General features: G+C 39.7%; 1 protein-coding gene across 2 annotated transcripts in view; it reads right to left on the reverse strand.

Moving 5' to 3' along the window:
• Positions 1-3,958: 3,958 nt before the first annotated feature.
• MCUR1 (mitochondrial calcium uniporter regulator 1) overlaps positions 3,959-23,926 on the reverse strand; it is a 32,239-nt gene continuing 12,271 nt past the window's right edge. Inside the window, exons 2-10 of one of the 2 annotated variants that reach the window (XR_011647040.1) lie at positions 17,872-17,991; positions 14,403-14,506; positions 13,792-13,893; positions 12,594-12,635; positions 10,893-10,964; positions 8,432-8,485; positions 7,545-7,602; positions 7,246-7,360; positions 3,959-6,521 (exon numbers count right to left, since the gene is read on the reverse strand). Coding sequence is in view for 1 of the 2 variants with exons in the window: in XM_058285244.2 (XP_058141227.1) it covers positions 6,466-6,521; positions 7,246-7,360; positions 8,432-8,485; positions 10,893-10,964; positions 12,594-12,635; positions 13,792-13,893; positions 14,403-14,506; positions 17,872-17,991 (665 nt within the window). In the remaining variant the exon portion in view is untranslated. The remainder of the gene's footprint in view (positions 6,522-7,245; positions 7,361-7,544; positions 7,603-8,431; positions 8,486-10,892; positions 10,965-12,593; positions 12,636-13,791; positions 13,894-14,402; positions 14,507-17,871; positions 17,992-23,926) is intronic. The other variant, XM_058285244.2, reaches the window with a different exon arrangement.

Consider the following 23,926-nt stretch of genomic DNA (forward strand, 5'->3'; position numbering starts at 1 on the left):
AAAATAATCATGATTTTATTAAATTGCAGGAAAGCCCAGATAGGCTTTTCGTAGGCTTAAACTTTTTCCTGTAGAGATTTCTTAGACTTTTGGGACTTGCCACTGCTTGTCACAACCAACCAAAGGAATTTGCATACATATTAATGGAGAAAACTCAGAAGTAACAAACCATGCTTGGCTCAAGGACTTTTTTGTTTTCACAAGCACTTGACCTTGGGATTTAATTGTATACACACACCCTAATCATATTTTCTTCTGGTATAATTAATTGTTCCTAGATTGGATGAAGGAATTGGATACATCTGTCACTTGCATCATCCCATAAAGAACATGTTGTTCTACCTCCCTCTGTACAAGCCTTGACAGCCACTGCCTGCACCAATCATCCCTCCCCAACTGCAAATCCTACCAAATAGGGCTTGACTTTTGCACCCATTTTCAACAACTATGAGCAATCAGGTATATATGGCTGGAGTTATTCTTGTAGGCAATAGTGAGAAAAGGAGCCAGGAGCCTGGAAAGCGAAGAGAGATGGAGTGCAGGTGCAAATGCTTTTTCTACGCATGAGAAAGGTAACTGAGGTAAAAGAAACTTAAGTCTAGAAACTCTACTTCTACTCCTTTTAAAGGGAAGGTGTACCTGGGTTATACTGAGCTTTGGTTGAAATAACATGGCAAAGCTAGTATATGTATCCCTGTATACTGAGGGGGAGTTTTGAGACATACCTGTGTGCTTGTGAATTTGTTTACTAACAGCTTTTTATCCTCAAGCATCCAAGTTGATCTGAAACTATGGTGGGATCCTGGAAACCAGTTATAAGATAAAAAAAATTAATGATTTGTTGGGGAACCAATAAGAAGTATTATGTGAAATAGAATAAAATTACCCATGTGTCACTGAAAATAAAAGGAAGGGACATTTTGGTGTTTCTAACCACTAAATTATGGTAATGTGAAGCTAATTTCCCCCCCTCCTATGAAGCTAATTACTGATTCTTTTTATTTAGAGTGCAGTCTGTTTTATTTTCATGACAATTGTAACCAATACTATTGAGTGACTTCACAACAACCATTTCCAGCCTCCTTTTTCTTTGTCCGCCTTCTACCAGAGGGGCTGAAAATGCAAAACATTCCCTTTTGCAAACTCTCTTGCTACAGGTGGACATGTGACCTGATCCTGGCCTATGAGACACAAGACTTCTGTGGGAAAAGACATTCTGTGAAAGATCTTTCTCCCTATTTAAAAGGAGAGACACACATGAGAAAAGTCCTTCTGGATGCTTTAGATGCTGATATGAGGGTGCAATGCTTGGAGCTGTGGCAGCCATTTTGTAATCAGGTAAACCATGAGTTTGAAGCAAAAATCTAACACATGAGAAAGGTAAGAGTGGAAAGATGAAAAGAGCTAGGTCCTTGAAGGTGTTATTGAGCTGCCAACCCAACCCTGAGAATCACCTATCTCTAAAGGTAAGCAAATAATGTCATTAGATGCATAAACCATTGTTTGCTTTATTACCTGCAAGTGAAAGCATCCAAACAACCCATACAAATATAAAAAGCTATTTAAAAGTGCTTTCATAGGGTCAGGGAAAAAAACTTGATCCTCCTGTCTTCCATCTTTTTCCCACCGAGGCTCTCACAGATAGTAATGCTTGAGGTTGGAGAGAGACACTTCCTGTTACAGTGCCTCTTGGGATGTGAAAGCACTTTACAAAACATAAAATTCTACACAAAAATATAAGGGGATTAGTAAAAAATACTTCAGTGTTAGGAAAAGATACTTTTTGCCGTAAGGGACAAGATACCATTAAACAGCTGTTTTTGTTTTTCTTGAGTGTTGTGAGGCCTAAGGTGGCTGAGTAGGAGTGTATTTTAAAAACCTTCTCTGGAAGATATTAACTTCAGAAATGATGCACTACGCCTAAATACTAAGCCAACCTGAAGTTTCAGAACCATGAACAACTCATTAGGGTTTGTTGAAACATAATTCGAGTATATACAAACAAAACAAAAAACCGGATTTAAACCGAATGGAAAAAATTAGGACCTTGTAAAATGCTCGCATATCTGCTTATGTGTAATATGTAAAAGAAGACCGGAACTTACTGATCTCTAAGTTAAGGATGCCTATATCCAACCTTTGTGACGGACAGTGGTCACTGAACCCTTCTCCGGCATCCCACAGTTCACCACCCTTTGGCTCCCTAGCAATAGCTTGGCGTGGATGCTGCACACTTAAGGCAGATGCATGCCTAGCAGTATACGTACGGCCACGCCATACTGTGCAAAGCCAGAGGTTTAGATTGCAGGTACAAATCTAGAACATGTTTTAAAATGGGTTTTCAAAAGACATCAAAGACCCAGGGCAACAAAAAACAAGGATTTTAGTTTGTCTGCACAGCACTGATGTGAAAGGGAGAGTCAATGTGGATGGACTACTAAAGTGCACATAAACACACAATGCATGCTGCTTTTGAACGTGAGGCTAACCAAGTTTACAAATCATCTAGGGCCTTCACCTATCTCACCTGCCATTCACCTGTTTAGAACCTTTACTGCTCACCTTCAAATCTAACAAGTTTATTTTACTAAATTTGGTAAAAGATTTCTGGTTGGAGAAAATGAAAAGGAATATCCAGGCTATGTTTATATTTCATTTACCCACTTTCCCAAGGTGCTCCTTCACTTTCCTCCTGAGCAGACATTTATGACACGGTCGATCAGCCTGCATAGGTTGACCTCAAGCTCAATCTTTCCTAGGTGGGAATTTTGCTTAATGGGTGCAGGGAAGGAGAAGCATGCAACAATGAACTGTTATTTCACTCTCAGGAGCCTTTTTCTGGCAGCCACCTCAGCTACTTGCTTCAGAAACTTCATTCCCAGGACTTTTCACTGTGGAGCTTTTCAGTCACTAAGCTATGCTGTGTCATGTGGGTGTTTCCCAGACACAAAAGTTCATGTTTGAAGAAGCCAGTTTCAGGGAATTACGACCACCAGAGAAAAAGTGGAGCTAAGAGGAGGTCTGATGGCATATGATTTTTTGTCCTTCCTGAACTTTGGCTGTGTGAGCCAAAACAGCAAATTCCTCTTTGCTAAAACTATTCTGACTTGGATTTCTACCACTTGCAAACTTGAGTCCTTATGGAAATGTTTAAAAATTTGTGTATAAACCTCCTCATCTTTCTTCAAACAACTGAAATATTTTACAGGAGCATGCTGAAAGAATGCTTTTGAAAAATGAAAATTTATTCCATAAATGATGTATTTTAAAATTTATTTTATATGTAAATCCAAAATTTTAGGTAGGTAATCTAGATTCAATTGAATGTACTTCTCATACACCAGTATTATCATTATACTATCGGATGGTGTGACAATTTGAAGCTTGGTGGACCCCAGAAGATCATGTCCTTAGAGCTCATCCATCCCTGGGCATGTAAACCGACTGTAGGTGGGACCTTTTGATTAGATTCTGTTAAGGGACCTCCCCTTTGATTAGCTCACTTCAGTGGGGCGTGGCCCAGGGTGGGTCTTCATCCTCTTCCTGGAGTCCTCTATAAATGGAGGGATAAAAAGCCACAGACACAGAAAGAAGCCGCAGAGACAGAGAGAAGCCTCCAGGAGTTGATGAACCTGGAGAAAGAAAAGCCACAGACCAAGTAGCCTGAAACTGAAGGCAACGAGGTCTGGAGGAGGAGGGGGAGACGAACAGACTGCACTGCGCCCTGCCATGTGCCTGATGGGCGAGAAACCATCCCTGATGATGCCTTGATTTGGACACTTCACTTACAAGAACTGTAAGCTTTTAACCTAATAAATCCCATTGTTAAAGCCAACCGATTTCTGGCATATTGCTCTGGAAACTTTTAGCAAACTAAAACAGATGGGATAACAATTGAAATACAGTGTGCAAAGGGGTCCTAGTTTTTCATATTCAATTTGAATGATAAGAAGTGTCATCAGTCACAAAGAATTAAAGTTTTTATTTTAGATAAAAATATTAGTCTATTATATAGTAAAATATAACTTACATTTACTTAAGTAATGAAGTGGTTAAGAAGTAATTTGGGCTATAATTAGAAAAAAAACATAAGTGTAAATCTGTAAAAAGATATTTTCCAAACAAAATTCCAACAAAGATGAATAAAACATGCTCAAACATTTTACATACATAAAGAATAAGTTAACATTTCTTTAGTTTCAAAAAAGTCACAGCAAATTTGATAAATTTCTACAAATGCCAAAGTTTTCTAAACATGAGTTTTATAGTGCCATCTATAGATCTGTTCAGAAAGGAGGGAAAATTCTGGGAACATGGCACACCAGGGTTGGAGAAATGCTTTCCAATATTGACACGGTCAATTACCAGGCAGAGGATGGAAAGACAAGAAAGGAAGAGAAAAGATTCTATCAGTAAATACTGCTACAAAGGGGAAATTACAGTATAAATGCTGAGGCAGAAAACTCAGGCACAGACTGGCTCATTGTGGCAGAGAAAAAGGATCCGGGATTTTTAGTTTCGGTTCAGAGACAAATTCCAGGAAGACTTCTGGTTTGAGTCAAGGCTTTCTTCTTGAAGTTCTGACTTCTTGACTGAGGTACTTGGCATACTTAAGGGAAAAATGGATATATTCAGGTTTAGACATTAAGTTAGAAACTCAGATGAGAAAAAAGCAAAGAAGCCAAAATGAGTACTTTCAGCGAAGAATGTACGTGCCAACAGGTGTTGCTTATTAACAAAGCAGGAAAGGCATGATGCAGCGTCCAGGCTGTTTACAAAAAAGGCAGAGGAGGGAAGGAATTAGGATTGCAAAGAGGCCTCCACCCCTCAGTGAAGATTGACCAGGGAGTGAAAGGGCCAAAGACTATTTACTGTTGGGCCTGAGACAGCTGCCCAGTGTATAGAGGATGCTATGGTGAATTTCCCCAGGTGGTAGAGGCGAGGTGGCCTGGGAGCTCTGCAGGTGTCGTGCCCCCTCCTCAGGGCTAATTCCTACTTCTCTAAGGGGATGTGAATCCTGTAAACCAGGGTGGCTCCGGCAGTTTTAATCCCGTGTCCAGCCATAACTTGCTTACACTGTTCACAGGCAAGGGGGCCACCAGTGGGAAGGGTACACTTGCATTCTTGGCTCAAATGCTTTGCAAATGGAATACATTTTACTAAATAAAGGGGACAGAGACCTGAGCCTTCTTAACCTCCAGATGTGCATGCAATCCACACATCAAAGCGAGAGGTGACCATTCCCAAGGCAAAAAAAAAGGCTGTACTGAACTGCAAGGAGCTACAACAAAACCAAAGTGAGCGACAGAACTGCAGCTAATTCTCACCAGCAGGAAGGTCAGGTGGAGATAGCTGGGCAGATGAAAGAATGTCAAACCACTATGTTTTAAAAATACTTTATCAGGATATAAGCACACTTGGCTATGCTTTTAGCCTATGCAAGTTAGTGTTGGCTCTGAAACATCTGTTGAAGGTACCTCTTCTTCTTGGGGATTATGTTGGAGGTGTGACTTGACAGGTGGGCTGCTCCCCATGCCCTTTCTCCACCAAGAAAGAGCGACATCTTCATCAAGTGGTGACAAAACGCATTCTTAATGGGATGACGTTTACTTAAGCCTTCAATACCCAAGGCAGCTGCTTAATGCGCAGTAGCTTTTGGAGATCCTTCTCTGAAGGGGGAAGAACAGAGTCATGCCTCCGAGATATTGTGGGCTTGCTTCCCAACCACCATAATAAAATGATTATTGTAATAAAGTGACTTCCACGAAGTTTTTGGTTTCACAGTGCCTGTATGTTTACATTACACTATAGACTATTACTATTGCAATAGCATTATGTCTAAAAAAACAACATACACACCTTAGCTAAAAAATACTTTATTGCTAAGAAATGCTCTAAGCATCAGCTGAGCCTTCAGTGAGGCGTAATCTCTTTGCAGGTAGAGGGTCTAGCCTCGATGCTGACGGGTGCTGACTGATCAGGGTGGAGGCTCCTGAAGGGTGGAGAGGCTGAGGCAATTGGTCTGGAGACTTAATGGATGTGAAGGACGGGGCCACTGGTTAGAGAACACTTAGCCATGGTTTAGTTTCAACGATTCCTTAGAACTTATTGAAGCCATTGTATCCCAATCCTCTATGTGACAAAAGGCTTAAAATTGTAGCAAAACGATACAAGACATTTCCTGATGGTGTGCACCACAGCTTAGACCAAATTCACTGGGTTCGGCTAAGTGGGCTCTTCAATGCTTTGTCCGGCATCACTCAGTGTTGAAAGTCAACCAAAGATGAAATGAGAGTTTATGAAACTCCTGATGTTACTACCCTGGCTATATCCCCATACTTGGCATACAAATAAATAATATTCATTGAAACAAAATAAGGGTTAAGATTTTAAATGAGAAAATAAAAAGATAACAATCTGGTATTCTTAAGGCAAAACAATACAGACTTCCTTAAATAGACTTTATTATATCCATAGGCGATAAAATCCCAGAGCTACTGTTAGGCATGTAAATACAGACCCTGTAAAAAGAAACAGGAAGTACTATTAGTTCCACTAACAGTTACTTGAGGTAATATCTTTTAATTAAAGAGACACTTGTCCATTCACCCTCAAGAAAATCACACCGTTCACTGATGTGCCATAAGTGAAATACCTGCCCATTAAAAAAGAAAAAAAAACCATGCCCTGAAATAATCATTTCAAAATACCAAAACATCCAATAGTCAAGAAAACTTTTCAATAAAATTTTAGAATAAAAGAAATTCTGTGGTCACAAAGGATATGCACATGGACAATAAAGGGCTATAAAGAACAAAACTTCACTTCCAAACACTGTTATCACTAAAATATTTGATTCATCCAAAATGTTAGGTTTGACTTAAAATAATGGGTAGGTAATTTAAAAATTTTTGTATATGAACTTCATTACTTTTTTTGGCTGAAAAATTGCAGAAGCACAATAACCCTTTAAAAGGGGTGTCACCAATTGAAGCTGAATGACCACAAAATCAAAAGCCTTCCATTTTACCCATAAAATACTCCGTCTTGATATCACTAAAATCCCAAAAAATTACAGATTCTAATCAAATTGAAGATCCCATGGATTAAATGCATGTCTTCCAAATTCAGAGATGTTAAAAGTATGAAAAACAAATGTGTTAGGACCAATGAAATGCTTTACCTGTCCCTGATTTATTTTACAGGACAGTTCCAGCTTAAATACCTAGATGTAAAACGGCTTACCTGCTAAATATTTAATGTTATCAAGTTTGTGCGATTCGAGCATGGTTTTGAGACCAGCAACCTCTGTGTCTATCTTCCGGTAGGTCTGGGTGAGAGCTTGATCTTGCTGGGCATGCTTTTAAAACAAAGAGATTCAGAGCATCAGACCACTTCTGGTCAATGGCCCTCTGCTCGGTCGGGCCTGGAGTGCCGCAGCAGGAAACAGACAAGAGGAGGACTGGGCTCGAAAGACTAAGGAGACGTGGGTGTTAGTCTGAGTCTATTATCCTCACGCCACGATGCACTCGTTGGTCACGTACCGTGATCTCTCTAGGCCTCGGCTTCCTTCTCTTCCTTCCCTTCACACAGGCTGTTCATCTATGTGAAAAAGCTTTTGTAAACCATAAACTGCTCTACAAGTGAGGGAGCACTACTCAGTCAGTCTGTTCTAGAAGGTGATGAGTCTATCTATCCCATACTTCCAACTGCCCCTACGTGAAATGCAGACAGACTCAAAAATGCTTAAAAAACAAAAAAATAGCCTCAGATAATCAAAAGGCAACTGCCTGCCTTAACACCGTGGCTACTCACAGATTTTAAAAGGTTCTTCTTTCACAGTTCAAACACCAAGGGTATCATTTTTATGAGACTCGGCTAGACTGAAAATCTGGGGCTGTCCCCAAATATAAAGTAGGTAGATACTTAACCCCCCCCCACACACACACACGCAAAAGGGTGGCGGGCTTGGCTGACACTATAAAGTGGTTGTACATTGCATTAATCAGAAAGACTGGAACTGTTTCACTAAAAACCCCAGGCAAGTAATTAGTTCTCTATGGCTACCAATTCAGGCAAAGAATAAGGAAATGAGTGGATGAGTAGGAAAGTACTCCAGAGACAAGGAGGAACAAAAATTATTTCATGGGAGCTTTTTAGGTTCCAGAGGTTTCAGGTAATACAGTATAGTGATGAATTAATGGGTACCGTAATTTTTAAAAAATCGCCATTCCTTATGAGGTTCTAAATTCTTCCAACAACTGAGATAAGACATTCTTAAGATAACCAAATGTGTCAGTAAGTGTAAAAATCCTGTGACACTAAACCTGAATGTATATTCCTACAGCACATTTCAAACAACAGTAACCATGCACGGGATGAAGCAAAGATAAATACGATGACAAAGAAAACTCAAAGTCTCATTTCTTACCAATGCCACTACTTCCGTCCTCATTTCAAGCAGCTTCCTTTCATTCGATGAATACTGAAACAAACACACAACATGGGTCAGATGTTGATTCATTCCTTGTCTATCTCCTCTCCTTTCCTGGTGCCTTAAATACTCAGGTCTCAGTGCTTCCAGAAACACGGTGGCACCAGAAAATGATCTCTGGGGTAAAGCACCCCACCCGCCTTTCTCTTTATTTGTAGCTTCTTATTTATACTTGCTCATCCCCCCCCAGTACCAGGACTCCCTGTTGTCAGCCTTCACCTCTCTCTGCTGTGTATTGCTTTTTCATCCCTTCACTGTGAGGTCGCTAGGTCCCTCCCACAAGAGCATTCCCTGAGACCAATTTAGATGGGTGCTGAGTCACGCAGTTGTTGGCTTTGACAGTGCTGAAAATGGTGGAGAACCGGTCAACCCATCTAACCACAAACAAAACAGGCTACTACTTCAGGCTTACCCAAAAGACAGTAAAGATACAAAAGGTGAAGGAAATGTATTAACAAAGAATATTATTCTGTGATAAAAACATTTGTTGTGATTATAAAACATGATACAAATACACAGGTACACGAAATACACTAAACCATCACCTGTTGGGTTTAATAATAATAATTTTTAAAAACCACCACCAAAGCTACTCAGGCCTGGTCACAATTCAGGCTTACTGTAGGGGCTGACTAGTTCTATGGAGAATTAAAATGGCATCTTGCCTTTGCTATTAATGTCTGTGAGAAGATTTAGGCAGCTTTGATGACTCTGAGATTAAATTCAGACACACCTCCTTAGTGGCGGGCATTAGGATTTAATTGAGCAAATGACCATCCATAATTAAGTGAAGATTTTTAAACACTAAATTAACATTGTTACAGAGGGAAAAATTAGTGCTTTGCAATATCTAGAAATTTTCCAGCTATAAAAATTTCCCTTGGGACTACCAAGGGGATAGTGTATAAAAAGAGTACAACCTGGAAGTAGGAAAAGAAGGAACCAAACCAAGACCTAGTGCCAAGAACAATGCTCACCCCCTCAGAAGTGAGGATTTCAAACCAGGAGAGCGCTATGGCTCAGATCACCACCAGAGGGCAGGGTGGAGCTGGTCTTTCTGCACACCTTTAAACTCTCATCTTCACTAACTCAATATTGACTGATTCACAACAGAAAAGAAAATTCCGTATCTTGACATTGTCATGATTTGAAAACTAACATTTATGAGGCTCCATCACCCCAAACCTCCAGACAGTTTACAGGCCTTACTGCCTTTGAAACTGGCTGTAAATATCACCACAGTTAATTAAATTGAGACAATATAATAACTTTAATTAAGGGTCCAAATAACTCATCTTCATCAATTCGTGTTAAATACCTGCTAGTTGCATAGTAATAAACTACCGTACTTCAAAGAACCTAAGTTTAGGATTACTAAGAACAACTTCTCAGCTAGTTTAGCCACATCACTCACATCCCTTACTCCCCAAGCGCCTGTAATTATTTCTCCTAGTTGGGTTAGTTAAAGGAAGAAAATCACCTGCCTAAATAAAATGAACCTGGAATTTTCCCCAAGTACCAAACCCATTAGGAAAAAGGTAATGAAGAGAGTTTCTGCTGCTCTAGATGCTAGTCATGAGCTTGTGGCTGTTAAAAATATTAGTGGTATCAAATGATTTAATCTTCATAGTTGAAAAGTATCTTAAGACTATAAAGTTGGGTAACATGGGCATGATGATCATTTTGAATAAGAAGCTTAATTTATCTCTTGAAAACCAGAGGGAGTCTAAAATACAGTTAAATCCTTGAGTTTAAATATTAACTTCATTTATCACTGTAGCACAATGTGGTTAAAAGGCAACTGTGAAAATGAGAAAACAAACAACTGTGGGTTCTTGGTTTTTGCATGTGTACCCAGATCTATATTAGTGAAAAATAATTTACATCCCCTATTTCTCATTATCACTAGAGGCAAACAAACATATATTTTTATTAAAACATAGAAATTCTCATTGCATTTAAAAGATTATATAGAAATATTTTTTTAATCTAGAATTTCAGTGTTATATTTAATTTTAAGATCTACTTAATACTGATTTAAATCTCCACAAACCCTGATTTGACAAAAATTATATTCATGAATAATGTTAAATTTTCCAAGATTGACTTTCAATTCTGTATTAGGTGATTACACTAACATTTCAGTATCTCTGGAACAAACAGAAAAAGATTCAAACTCAATTTGACCAAGATTTTAATTTTAATGTTAATTTTGAAAGTATCAAATTTCAGTCTCAATCCAAAATAGAACTAAAATGCTTTTTAAAAGTGTATCTAACACTGGCATACAAACACACATTTAAGAGCATTTGTGAACTGTGTATACATTTAGACTTGACCAAGCATTCCATCTCCAAAAGAAATGAACTAATCCATAACTTTAAATAACGGAACATACCAATTCTTTTACTCTGGCCTTTTCTAGACTGAAGTCTAACTTGGTTTCTGTTCGGATCTTGGTCACTTCATCCTAGGAGGAGGGCAGACAAGAAAAAAGAAAGACCCAAAATAAGAACCTGAAACTGTCTGAGGATGTGAAGGCTGAAACTGCTGCCTCCTGTGCTACCATTCTAAGGGGCACAGGGGAGAGGAAGGGTCCAGGGAGGCCAGAGGACGGACCTACGGACTACGGAGACTCTGACCAAGCCACAGGGCGAGTCAGCCCTACGTCAGGACTTCCCTGTTACATACACACCAAATCATCCCCTTTATGTTTAACCCAGCCTGGGTTGGGTTTTTTGTTGCTTTCAACTTCAAGATTCCCAAAAGAGTCTCCTAGTGGGATCTGTGAATAAAGCTGTCCCTTGGACAACTTTGGAAAGCTGAAATGGACTCAAAGAAGTAAAACATTACATGCTAGTTTAAATAGCCTCTTCTCCTGATACTCGCGAAAACCGTTTCTTCATTAATATCAATGTTCTTTCTACTTAAAAAACAATCAAAAGGCTGGCAAGGTAAATATTTAAAAATGACACGTAATTCTTTAAAGACAGAGTCTCTCCTGTGAGAATCTAAGGGTTCCACAGGGATACTTTTAGAATAATTTTGATTTAAAAATGACTTAAGGGGGAAGCAGACTTGGCCCAGTGGTTAGGGCGTCCATCTACCACATGGGAGGTCTGCGGTTCAAACCCCGGGCCTCCCTGACCCATGTGATGAGCTGGCCCATGCGCAGTGCTGATGCACGCAAGGAGTGCCCTGCCATGCAGGGGCGTCTCCCGCATAGGGGAGCCCCACGCGCAAGGAGTGCACCCCGTAAGGAGAGCCGCCCAGCGCGAAAGAAAGTGCAGCCTGCGCAGGTATGGCACCGCACACACGGAGAGCTGGAACAACAAGATGATGCAACAAAAAGAGACACAGATTCCTGGCGCTGCTGACAACAACAGAAGCAGACAAAGAAGAATACGCAGCAAATAGACACAGAGAACAGACAACTGGAGAAGGGGTGGGAAATAAATAAATCTTTAAAAAAATAAAAATGACTTAATTCCTCCTAGAACACAGTTTTCTTAAGGAATTTGGTTAAAAACATCAATTCAATGATTTATTCATAGGCTGTGTTCTTAGGTACATCTTTTCAATGGGTACTTTTGAGATATGGTACACAAACATTTAACAAGGAATTAAGCCTTTAAGAACATAAATAGTTTTTCTGATATTATGATTAATAATTTTATGTAGCTACATAGAAGCAAACAAACAAAAAGAGGATGGGAAGCGGACTTGGCCCAGTGGATAGGGCGTCCGCCTACCATGTGGGAGGTCCATGGTTCAAACCCCGGGCCTCCTTGGCCCGTGTGGAGCTGGCCCATGAGCAGTGCTGATGTACACAGGGAGTGCCCTGCCACACAGGGGTGTCCCCGCGTAGGGGAGCCCCATCTGTGAGGAGTGCACCCCATAAGGAGAGCCGCCCAGCAGGAAAGAAAGTGTAGCCTGCCCAGGAGTGGTGCTGCATACACAGAGAGATGATGCAGCAAGATAACGCAACAAAAAGAAACACAAATTAACATGCAGCGAATGGACACGGACAACTGGGGGGGGGGAGAGAAATTAAAAATAAATAAATAAATAAATCTTTAAAAAAAAAAAAGGATCTTACCATTACTTGTTGTTTTATCTGATGAAGTTTAAGTTTTATTTTCTAAAAATATGAAAAAGAAATCAGTCAAAGATTATTGCATATTAGCTAAAGATTAGAAGAAAAATATAAAACTTGGTAATCAGAAAGATTAAAACATGTATTTATGCATAAATTTTTCCCTCATTCAATAAGATCTTGACTACATTCAGAACACAATATTAACTGAACACCTTAGTAACAGAAAATGATTATCTGTCATGCCCAAATGGTACTGCAATTCATGTGTATGTGTATGTGGGTATCTTGAAATTTAAATTTAATCTTAAATCAATCTCAAAGGAAATATAATATTAGTAACACAATTAAGCAATTTGCTCATAACTCTCATATTTTATGCCAAAGCCCTGCTTTCTTTTTTTTTTTCCCTTGGAGTTTTTATACATATATTTTAAGATACATGGATCACACAAAATGTTACATTAAAAAGTATAAGAGGTTCCCATACACCCCACGCCCCACACCCGCTACTCCTCCCACATCAACATCTTCTTTCATTAGTATGGTACCTGCTTTCTTTAATTCCTGCTTCAACTTTTCTTTTAACTAATTCTGTCCTCAAATAGCTGATTTCAAGGAAAACTATGAGAGTTATTTTACCTTTTTTCTAGGTTTCCTATAAGGCTAAAATCAGCAGATAATAAATGATCTTTCCCTTACTGGACTTTAAATAGGATTGAAAAACAAAAGGAGATGCAGAGAGAGCACTTAGCTAAATGCTGATCCCATAAGACACACTTTAAAAAACTAAGGGGATATTTACAGCAGCACTTAATTGTAATAACCAAAAACTGGACGCAATTCAAATGTATGTCAACAGTAGAACAGATTAATAAATTGTGGCAGATTTATGTAATAGAATACTCTAGACAGTGAAAGAGAACCATCCACTGCTACATAAAATACAATGTTGAACAAAAGAAGACACACTGTGAGACTGCATTCAAAGCAGTCCTAGGACAGGCTGCAGGGACTTCAGCCAGGGTAGCGGTTCCCTCTATGGGAGGAGGCAGGGAAGAGGCAACAGCAGGACTTCTGGGGTATGAGAAATGCTCTCTTTCTTTCCTTAGCAAAAATTCACCAAGATGCCCACTGACTTGTGCCTTCTGTGTATGTGCTACATACATCTCAGTGTCTTCATAGGAAGTAGGCCTGTTACCTCGTTTTCTGCTATAAGAGCTGAAAATTCACTCTTCTCCAAAATGATCATATCCTTTTTCACGCCGGCAATCTGCGACATTATTTGCTGGAGAGTGATCTCCTAGGGAAAGAAAGCGGATTATGACCTAGGTTAGCTGAGAAAAGCCACCTCCTGCCTTCTCTAACTGCTTTCAACGACTGAGAGACCAGAAGAAAGCGAGCAAGGAAAAAGAGGTTTGGAAAAGTCACTCTATTCCAAAACGGGAAAAGGAACGGAACAAAAACACACGTCAGGCATCGTCGCCAAGAGAAGCGTAGTTACCAGGGTAGTATGAAGACTAGCAGCTCTAGAACACAACGCTGTAACTCTGGCCACATCTCTGTTTATTAAAATACGTTTGACTGGAACAGTGAGCTCTTCAAGGGTAACAATTCTACCATAGGGGACTTAATAGCTTTGAGAATACTTTTCTTGCCACTGGAATCCTGTGCCTCTCAAGTACGATTAAAATCACTAAGCACTTATCAACTGAATATAAACCCCCCAAATGACATACAAATAATATCCATGTATTTATCAAACGACGTGTCTGGCCTTGAGATTTCGAGTTGCTGCCTGGCAAAGCTGACCTGCTGCGTCTTGGTGACCATGTCCTGGTAGATGATGTCCATGTTGGCCTCCACGACCCTGACCAAAGCAGACACGACGACCTCTGCTTGTTGAGTAGTAAACCCTATGCAATCACAAACGAGAATGATCAGAAAAACCTGTCCTTCAGAGGAAAGGAGACCGTCGACAAGCAAGCTCACGTAGCACTCGTGGGACTGTGGGGATTCAGAAGCAGGGGGAAAGCACAGCAAGTGTGCAGGGGTCTCAGGCTACTACGAGCCTGTCACTTGGACAGGTCCAAACACCTGAGTCTGTGTTCTCATGTAAAACGAGGCGGCGGGGCTGACGGAGGACCCCTAATGCCTTCCTAGCCGCTAAAACGTGTTTTCAAGGCATGTCACATGTCATATGGAATGCCTGAATTACATCATCAAATAATAATAATAATGAAATTGAGATTCAAAGCTACAGAGGCAATGGGTGTAATTTAAGAAACAGCTAAAAACATTAAATTAGCTAATCGTTGGCTAGTAAGATTTTTATTTTCTTCTTATTTCTCTTTTTATTGCCTAATTTTTCTAGTATGGATAAGATTTCTTTTATTAAAAAGTATAGATCATTTAAAAAAATCATTTACTTAAATAGGAAAGATCGATTATTTTATATCCAGTATAAACAAGTGAAATGATTTTTATAAAGGCAAATCAGTATTTTGGCTCTTAGTTAACTTATTTAATGTTAAAAGACAAAATCAATTCTCTCATTTTTCTTCCAGAATTCTCTTCAGTCTGAGGGGCCCAACTAGAAAAAAATGTATTTTTTGATACTCAATAAATGATGTTGAAATAATTACATAAAGATTCAACACAGCATTCTTGTTTTTAATAACTTCTGATAGTAACACATATCACATTGGGAATTCTAATAAAATGCCTAAAACTAAGTCCCTGGAAAGCAATTCTTTCCATAAATTATTTCCATCTCTAAGAATTTTGTAAGAATCTATTGATTTTTGTAATTAGTTACTAGTATATTTGTTTGGATAATATAATTAATTTAATTTGTTTGAATGAGATTAAGCCTGGGACTGTAATTAAACAAAACAAAGGCAAGAACTTAAAGGAGAAGGCTCCCAGGGATCTCCTCCACTCACTTTATTCAAAATCCTTTAATTTCATCCATCAGCCATATGGGATCAAGGCCCCCTCTCAATTAGAAGTTATTCTTGGGATGGAGTGGGCATCACCATCCCAGAATCCTCAGGATTGGGGAATAAAATACAGACTAGAGTGGACATACTGGTATTCTACTATTAGACTTATTGTGATTCTAGCAATGGAAGAAATTATATCAGTGATTTGGAGACAGTGCCCACTGGAAGTGCTGAAGGCAGGGAGAGGGATAAAGAGGTATATAGGGGGGCATTTTTGGGACTTGGAATTGTTCTGAGTTACCCTGCAATGACAGATGCAGGCCATTATATATCCTGCCATAACCTACAGAATTGAGTGGGAGAGAGTGTAAACTACAATGTAAATGATAGTCCATGCTTAGTGGCAATGCTCCAAATGTGTTCATCAATTGCAGTGAATATACCACACGGGTGAAAGAAGTAGTTATTGTGGGGAAGGTGGGAGGTGTGGGGAGTGGGGCATATGGGAATCCCCTATACATTTTTTTTGTGCAACATTTTGTGTAATCTAAGTATCTTGTAAAAAAATGTTTTAAAAAAAATCCTTAAATTTTTCCACCTGTCTGACATGTACATCTCCCCCAAAACATTAACGTTGTTTAGTTCTGGGGTATACAGACAGTGAGTAATTTCTCGTTTCCTTTTCTTTTTCCTAACTTTTCTAAAATGAATGTGTATTTTTCAATTTTTAAAACTTCGTTATGAAGAGTTTGAGGCTAAACATAATTAGGCTTGGCAATTATGAAAAATAAAGACAGAAGGAGAACTGATGCTGCTTTATAGGACAAACTCCAAAGTCTTGTAATTTATAACTACTACGAACTGTGGAAGGAGCAAAAGGATGAGAAAAAGCAGAAGCTAAACCTGAACACCTACTGAGTTACCAGGTGCAAATTAATTTTTTATAGGAGTGGGAGAAGACAACAGCCTGGTCAAAGAAGGGTTAATCAGACCACAGACACACAGGAAGTTACGTTTATCAGGAGACACAGCTCTGCAGGAAAAATGGGTAAAGGAATGCTGTGCTTCCTAGCCCTCCCTAACTCAGCTGGTTTGTTCACCCCATTATCCAGTCACTGGGCCAGACTGAACAAATGGCATGCTCCACACCGTAGTTTTCCTTGGGGGTCCCCACATCACTACCAGCTTTGAACTATATGCAAATATGCACTGGACAAGGTTTGAAATCAAGAAAAGTAGGAAGACTTTTGCTCATCAAGATAATTTTAGATGTCCTCTTCCCTTTTCCATTTATCCTTTTAAAATTCTGAGCTGAAAAACATTCTGGTGAAAAAGGCCTACAGTTTCAAGTTTGGCAAGAAAAGCTGTAAAAATTATGACACATCACTTCACAGATTTTCCAAAGTGCATTCACGTATGTTATGTTGTTTATCTCCTAAAAGGCTCTTAGGAGTTATGCCCATTCTACAGATGAGGAAATAGAAACAGAGAAGGGTGAGAGGCTTCCAAAGCTCTGCAGCTACATGGCAGAGCTGGGCTTGAACAGAGCTTCTTACTCCTCCATGTAGCACAGGAAAATCCATTCCATCGTTTTGTCTTGGGCATGCAGAGCACATCTATGGAGGACTGCTTTTCAGATATGAATGTGCACAACTGTACAAATAAGTACAAAATGAAGTAAAACCTACTTATTTCAACGGTACAATCCATGTTAATTTGAAATTCTGATTTTGAGAATCAATGTGTCACAGAATTGATAACCGTAATTGGCGTATTTGGATAAGATGAAGTATATGAATGTTACGCATATTCTTAGTGAACCTTCAGTGAATGTCATCTATGCCAGAGCCAGTCTTTTAAAGTGATGAACTCAATAGCAATAAGAGAAAACATGAGCCTGACAATGGGAAAAAAGAACACAAGCTGAAATTATCCACGGCCACTGCTCAGCAATATTTTGACTTCATAAAATTTCTAAAAGCACACCAGATGCACAGTAATGAAACTACTGCCTCTGCGCTTAGACACAGTTGCCACAGGAACCACGCCTGAGTTTTGCTGACTTGCACCTAAATTTTTTATCTATAATACTATACTTCCATGGCAATGTTATAAAAAGATACTTTCCTCGGACAAAGGGAAAATGTGTGAGGAAAATGTCAAGAGTATTAATGGAATCCAAATGTCCTAAAGTAAAAAAATGACTTGTTTTTTGGATACTGAACAAAAGGTTACCTGTAGACTTAAAAGTCAAAAAGAAATATGGGGAATGACATGAAACCCTAAGAGAAGGTTACAAGTTTTCCTTTGGCAGTGAGTACAATAAAGAGGATTACCATTTTCTTCAAGTAAGCACACTAAAGCGTGGGTGTCAAAGTAGAGCTTCTTGTTCCCAGAAGAGGCGAACTCTCTCCTTTTGCGCTCCAGCTGCAGGGACCCAGCAGAGAGGCTTAGTTCTAGGATGGAAAGGATGGGAATGGTAAACAAAAGCAACCTGGTATCACGAAAAGCTAAGGCATACCTCCAAATCCTGTCTGATTTTCCTTTTAATAACAGCATTGAGATAGAATTCATATACCATAAAATCTGCCCATTTAAAGTGCACAGTTCAATGGTTCTTAGTACATTTTGAATTGTGTGTGCAACCATCACCGCAATCAATTTTAGAAAATTTTCATCACCCCCAAAAGAAATCCCATACTCTTAACCACACACCCCCAATCATCCCCCCCTTCCCTGCCGCCCCCCCGCCCCCCCAAAGTAGATTAGGCAACCACTAATCTACTTTCTGTTTTGATGGATTTCTCTATTCTGGACATTTCATATAATACTGTTAAAATGCCAATACTACCCAAAGTGATCTACACATTCAACGTAATCCCTATCAAAAATTCCAGCAACCTTTTTTCCCCCGCAGATATGGAAAAGCTGATTCTCAAATTTATATGGGATTGAAAAGGGCCACAAATAGCCAAACCAATCATGAAAAAGAAAAACAGAGTTGATGGTCTCATACTTTCCAATGTCAAAATTTACTACAAAGTCACAGTAATCAAAACAGTGTGGTACTGGCATTAGGACAAACATACAGACCAATGGAATAGAACTGACAGTCCAGAAACGAGCCCTCACATTTATGGCCAATGAGTTTTCATAAGGACACCAAGTATGTGAAATGGGGAAACAGCAGTCTCTTCAACAAATATTCTGGGTTATCATATGCAAAAGAGTGAACACAGAACCATACCTCATGCCATATAAAAAAATCAACTCCAAATGGTCCAAGGACCAAAATATAATAGGTATGACCATAAACCTCTTAAAAGAAAACATAGGAAACACCTTCATAACCTTGAATTTGGCAATAACTTCTTAGATATGACACCAAAAGTACTAGTAACAAAAGAAAAAATAGATGGACTTCATTGAAAATTTTTTTCCAAATTCCATCTTTTAAGTCAGTTCCATAAAGATCATCCTAAACACCATATGATATATAACAGATATTTATTTCTTCCAGTAATAAAACATGATATTCACAAACATTTTAAAGATGCTCTTCTATATAATCCGGGTGGTGGTATCACAATGTAGAGTAAAAAGGATGTATTAGCAATCATGTTCTTGTAGATTTCTTGTCGGTAGACTTAGAAATTGCTTCCTAACTGTGGTAAGACAACACTGTGTACAATTTTTTTAAATGTCCATGGATGTACATTAATTTTTTAAAAATCTTCCTTTTTTTTTGCCAGAACCAATAATCCTGAGAACCCAGAAAATTAAACTCTAAAGCCATCCGGTTGTAGACCTCACTTTCTTGGAAGATTTTTAATGACTGATTCAATCTCTTCACTTGGTTGAGTTTGTTTGTTCCTGTATTTCTTGTAGAGTCAAGGTTGATTGTGTACTTAAAGGAATTTGTTCATTTCATGTAGGTTATCTAATTTGTTGGCATATAGATTCTCATAATATCCTCTTATGATCCTTTTTATTTCTGTGGGGTCAGTCATAATGTCCCCCCTTTCATTCCTGATTTATTTGCATTTTCTCTTTTTTTTTTTTGCTAGTCTTGTTAAGGGTTTGTTGATTTTATTGATTTTCTCAAAGAACCAGCTTTTGGTTTTGCTGATTTTCACTACTGTTCTTTTGTGCTCAATTTCATTTATTTCTGCTCTAATCTTTGTTATTCCTTCTGCTTACTTTGGGATTGGTTTGCTGTTCTTTTTCTAGTTTCTCCAGTTGTTCAGTTAGATTTTTGATTTTTAGCTCTTTCTTCTTTTATTAATATAGGTGTTTAGGGCTACTTCAGGCATTTTGCCCTTTGGCTTTATCTTTTCACCCTTTTGGTTACCCTTTATGAGAGTCTTCACTTCCACACTCTCCTTCAAGCCTCTCTCTCTTCTCTTTTATGGCTGCAGAACTCCCTTTAGTGTTTGCTGCAGAGCTGCATTCTTATTTACAAATTCTCTTAGTTTCTGTTTTCCTGGGAATATTTTGAGCTCACCATCACATGTAAAGGACAGTATTGCCAGATAAAGAATTCCTGACTGGCAGTTTTCTCTTTCAGTATCTTAATTATATCATACTACTGCCTTCTCACCTCCATGGTTTCTGAAGACAAATCTGCACTAAAACTTATTGGACATCCCTTGCATGTGATGTTTTGCTTCTCCCTGCTGTTTTCAAAATTTTCTCTTTATCTGTGGCATTTGGCATTCTGAATATTATGTGTCTTGGGGTAGGTCTATTGGAGTATGCTGTGGTCCTGGACACGTATATTCATGTCTTGCATGAGAGTTGGGAAATTTTGGGCCATTATTTCCTCAAATACTCTTTCTGCCCATTCCCCCACCCCCACCCCCTTCTCCTACTGGAACTCCCATAACACGTACACGCTTTGTGCTATCATTCAACTCCTGAGCCCCTGCTAAATTTTTCCCATTCTTTTCTCTTTTCAATTTCAGTTGTTCTTTCCTCTACACGCTGATTCCTTCTTCCATGATTTCAAATCTGCTTTTGTGTACCTCTATTGTATTTAATCTCACTTATTGTTTCTTTTATTCCTATAAGTACTGTTATTTTTCTACCCAAGATTTCAAATTTTTCTTTGTGCTCACTCAGTGTCTTCTTAATGTCTTGTATTTCTTTAGCCATGTTGTCCTTCAACTCCATGATTTGATTTAGGAGATCTGTATGACTCTCACTGATGAACTGTTTCACATCCTGTATCTTATTTGGAGCTTTGACTTGTTCCTTTGCCTGAATCAGATCTCTTTTTTCTTAGTATGGCTTACAACTTTTTGCTGGTATCTAGGCATCTGATTCTGAAGCTGAGTTTACTCTGATATTCAATATCTCTCTCTTGCTTAGGGTTTTACTGTTAAGTAGCTGCGGACCACCACTGTTCAAACTGGTTCAACTTTTTCTAGATATTTAGGATTGTCCCTGTTTAACTGCTCAAACTAGGGCTAAGAATCCAGTAATGAGGTTCAGGCAAGTTTCCAAGGGCCTTTTATTTATTTGTTATTATTATTCCCTTTTCATGAACTTTTCTTGTTTGGTCAGCAGATGGCACTCTTTGGCAGGTACCACTCAGCTCAGACTCTGGGAGCTAGGCCTGAAAACATTCAGGGTAACCTGGTAGTGGTGGTGCAGAATCAATGTCCTCAGGGTTGACCAAGCCTCACAGACAAACTTTCTCAGAAGTTCTCCTCCCTTGGCCTGCCACACCTTCCTTTCCTCTGCCTCAACAGCAACCAGACCAGGGCAGTAGAGAGGGTGTTTGGTAAGGCAAATTAACTTCAGTTCCCTGAAGGCTCTCGGTGCAAACAATGTCCTGGCCCTACCTGGCCTGGAAGTATGTGACCCGTCCAATGCAGCAGACCAAGTTTGCTGCTGTAGGTTGGTTTCTCCCTCTCCCCTTTCTTGGGAAAAAGGATCCCTGCATCCGCCTCAGTCCTCATGCACTGAAGTCTGCTGACTGCTGTTTGCTCAGAAGGGGGGGATGGGCGCCCACTGGTGCTTATGCAGTTTTACTCATGGGGATTTTCAGCCAGCTGAGACTTCTTTCCTAGCCCCTTTCTCTTCTGGGTAGTGTCTTGCCTTCCCTTGGTGTCGTCCTGAGCCCCAAAGCATCCCTCCAGACAGACAATCTCTGCCAATTCTCTAGTTACTTTTCCTGGGAGAGAAGTGATCCCCCTGCTTCTCTAATCCTCCATATTCCCAAAAGTCATGACTTCATCAAAATTTAAAACTTTTATGCCTCAAAAAACGTTATGAAGAAAATGAAAAGACAACCTACAGAATAGCATAAAATAGTTGCAAATCATGTATCTGATAAGGAGTTAATATCCGGAATATATAATGAACTGCAACATCTCAACAACAAAAAGACAAATAACCCAATTTAAAAATGGGAAGATGCCTTTAATAGATATTTCTCCAAAGAAGATATATATGAAATGGCCAATAAAGACATAAAAAGACGTTCAACATCATGAGTCACAAGGAAAGTGCAAACCAAAGCCACAATGATGTGCCATTTCAATCATACTATAATGGCTATTATTATTTTTTCTCTCCCCTTCCCCACCCCCCCAGTTGTCTGCTCTCTGTGTCCATTAGTTGTGTGTTTTTAAAAAAATATTTATTTTTTATTCTCTCTCCCCTTCCCCCCTCCCCGCCCCCAGTTGTCAGCTCTCTGTGTCCATTTGCTGTGCGTTCCTCTGTGACCGCTCCCATCCTTATCAGTGGCACCGGGAATCTGTGTTTCTTTTTTTTTTGTTGCATCAGCTCTCCGTGAGTGCAGCACCATTCAAGAAAGTGCACTTCCTTTCGCGCTGGGCAGCTTTCCTTACGGTGCGCACTACTTGCACGTGGGGCTCCCCTACACGGGGGTCACCCCTGCGTGGCAGGGCACTCCTTGCGCACATCAGCACTGCGCATGGGCCAGCTCCACACAGGTCAAGGAGGCCCGGGGTTTGAACCACGGACCTCCCACGTGGTAGGCGGATGCCCTATCCGTTTGGCCAAGTCCGCTTCCCTATAATGGCTATTATTTAAAACAAAACCAAAAACAAAACCCAGCAAATAAGTGTTAGCAAGAATGCAGAGAAAGAGGAACACTTTCACATTGTTGGCGGGATTGCAAAACGGTGCAGCAACTGTGGAAAACATTTTGGTGGTTCCCCAGTAAGTTAAACATAGAATTACCATATATCCTAGCAATTCCACTTCTAGTTATATATCCAAAAGAATTGAAAACAGGGACTTGAACAGATATTTGTACACCAATATTTACAGCAGCAATATTCACAACAGCTAAAAGGTAGAAATAATGCAAGTGTCCACTGAGAGATGAATGGCTAAATAAAATATGGTATATCCATACAACAGAACATTATTCAGCCAAAATGAAGTCCCTACACCATTGATGAACCTTGAAAGCATTATACTGAGCGAAACAAGCCAGATACGAAAGGGCAAATACAGTATGATTACACTTACATAAAATATCTAAAGTAAGTAAATCAATAGAGATTGAAAGTAGACTGGATGTTACCAGGGTCTGGAGAGTGGTGGGAGAGAACTTATATCTTAATAGATACAGGGTTTCTGTTTGGAGTAATGAAAAAGTCTTGGTAATGGTTAGTAGTAATAGTAGCACAACGCTGTGATTGTAACTGATTCCAATGAAATGTACACGTACGAATGGTACGAATGGTGAAGGAGAGAAATGTGGGAAGATGGTGGAATAGGAAGCTCCAGGGAACAGTCCCTCCATGAAAACAACTATTGAACTAAGAGGAACTGTCTTGAATAAACTACTTTGAAACTCTGTGCAGCATCCAGGGAGGAGTGGGAGAAGAGGTTGGTAAATTGTGATCAATACCATGGAGTTTCATTTGTCTCTGCAGCATCTACCATCCTCCTTACCCCAGCCTCCTGCCAGGTAGCACTGGGGGCTGGAGCTCTGGCTACTGGCCCAGTTTGCTGGTGCCAGGGTGGATAATAAAGACCTAAACTTCCAAACTCCAGGGGTATGTAGTCTGATCAGTGATCTCTACCTTTGATCAGCTACTTCAGATCACGGGGCGCTGGCTCCAAGGGCAGCCATTGTTCCCAATGGGCAAGGGCAGCAGAGAAACTTCAAAGAGAGCCCCTTACAGTTAAAGGGCTGCATTACTTGAGCATGTATTGAATCAAGAATATGAGCTTAGAAAACCACAGACCAGCTCCTAGTGCCCTTGCTGGACCCTCCCCCTTCACAACATGGGTTGGCGTCAGCTTGTGCTCCCATTATGAGTCCCTGGCTCTGTTCTAGAGGGACACCGGTGTGCGTTTCAGGGTGCATAAATGTCAGTGCCTGATATTGGGTGAATATCTAGGAGA

This window comes from Dasypus novemcinctus, chromosome 22, assembly GCF_030445035.2.
Source record: "Dasypus novemcinctus isolate mDasNov1 chromosome 22, mDasNov1.1.hap2, whole genome shotgun sequence".
Lineage (NCBI taxonomy): Eukaryota > Metazoa > Chordata > Mammalia > Cingulata > Dasypodidae > Dasypus > Dasypus novemcinctus.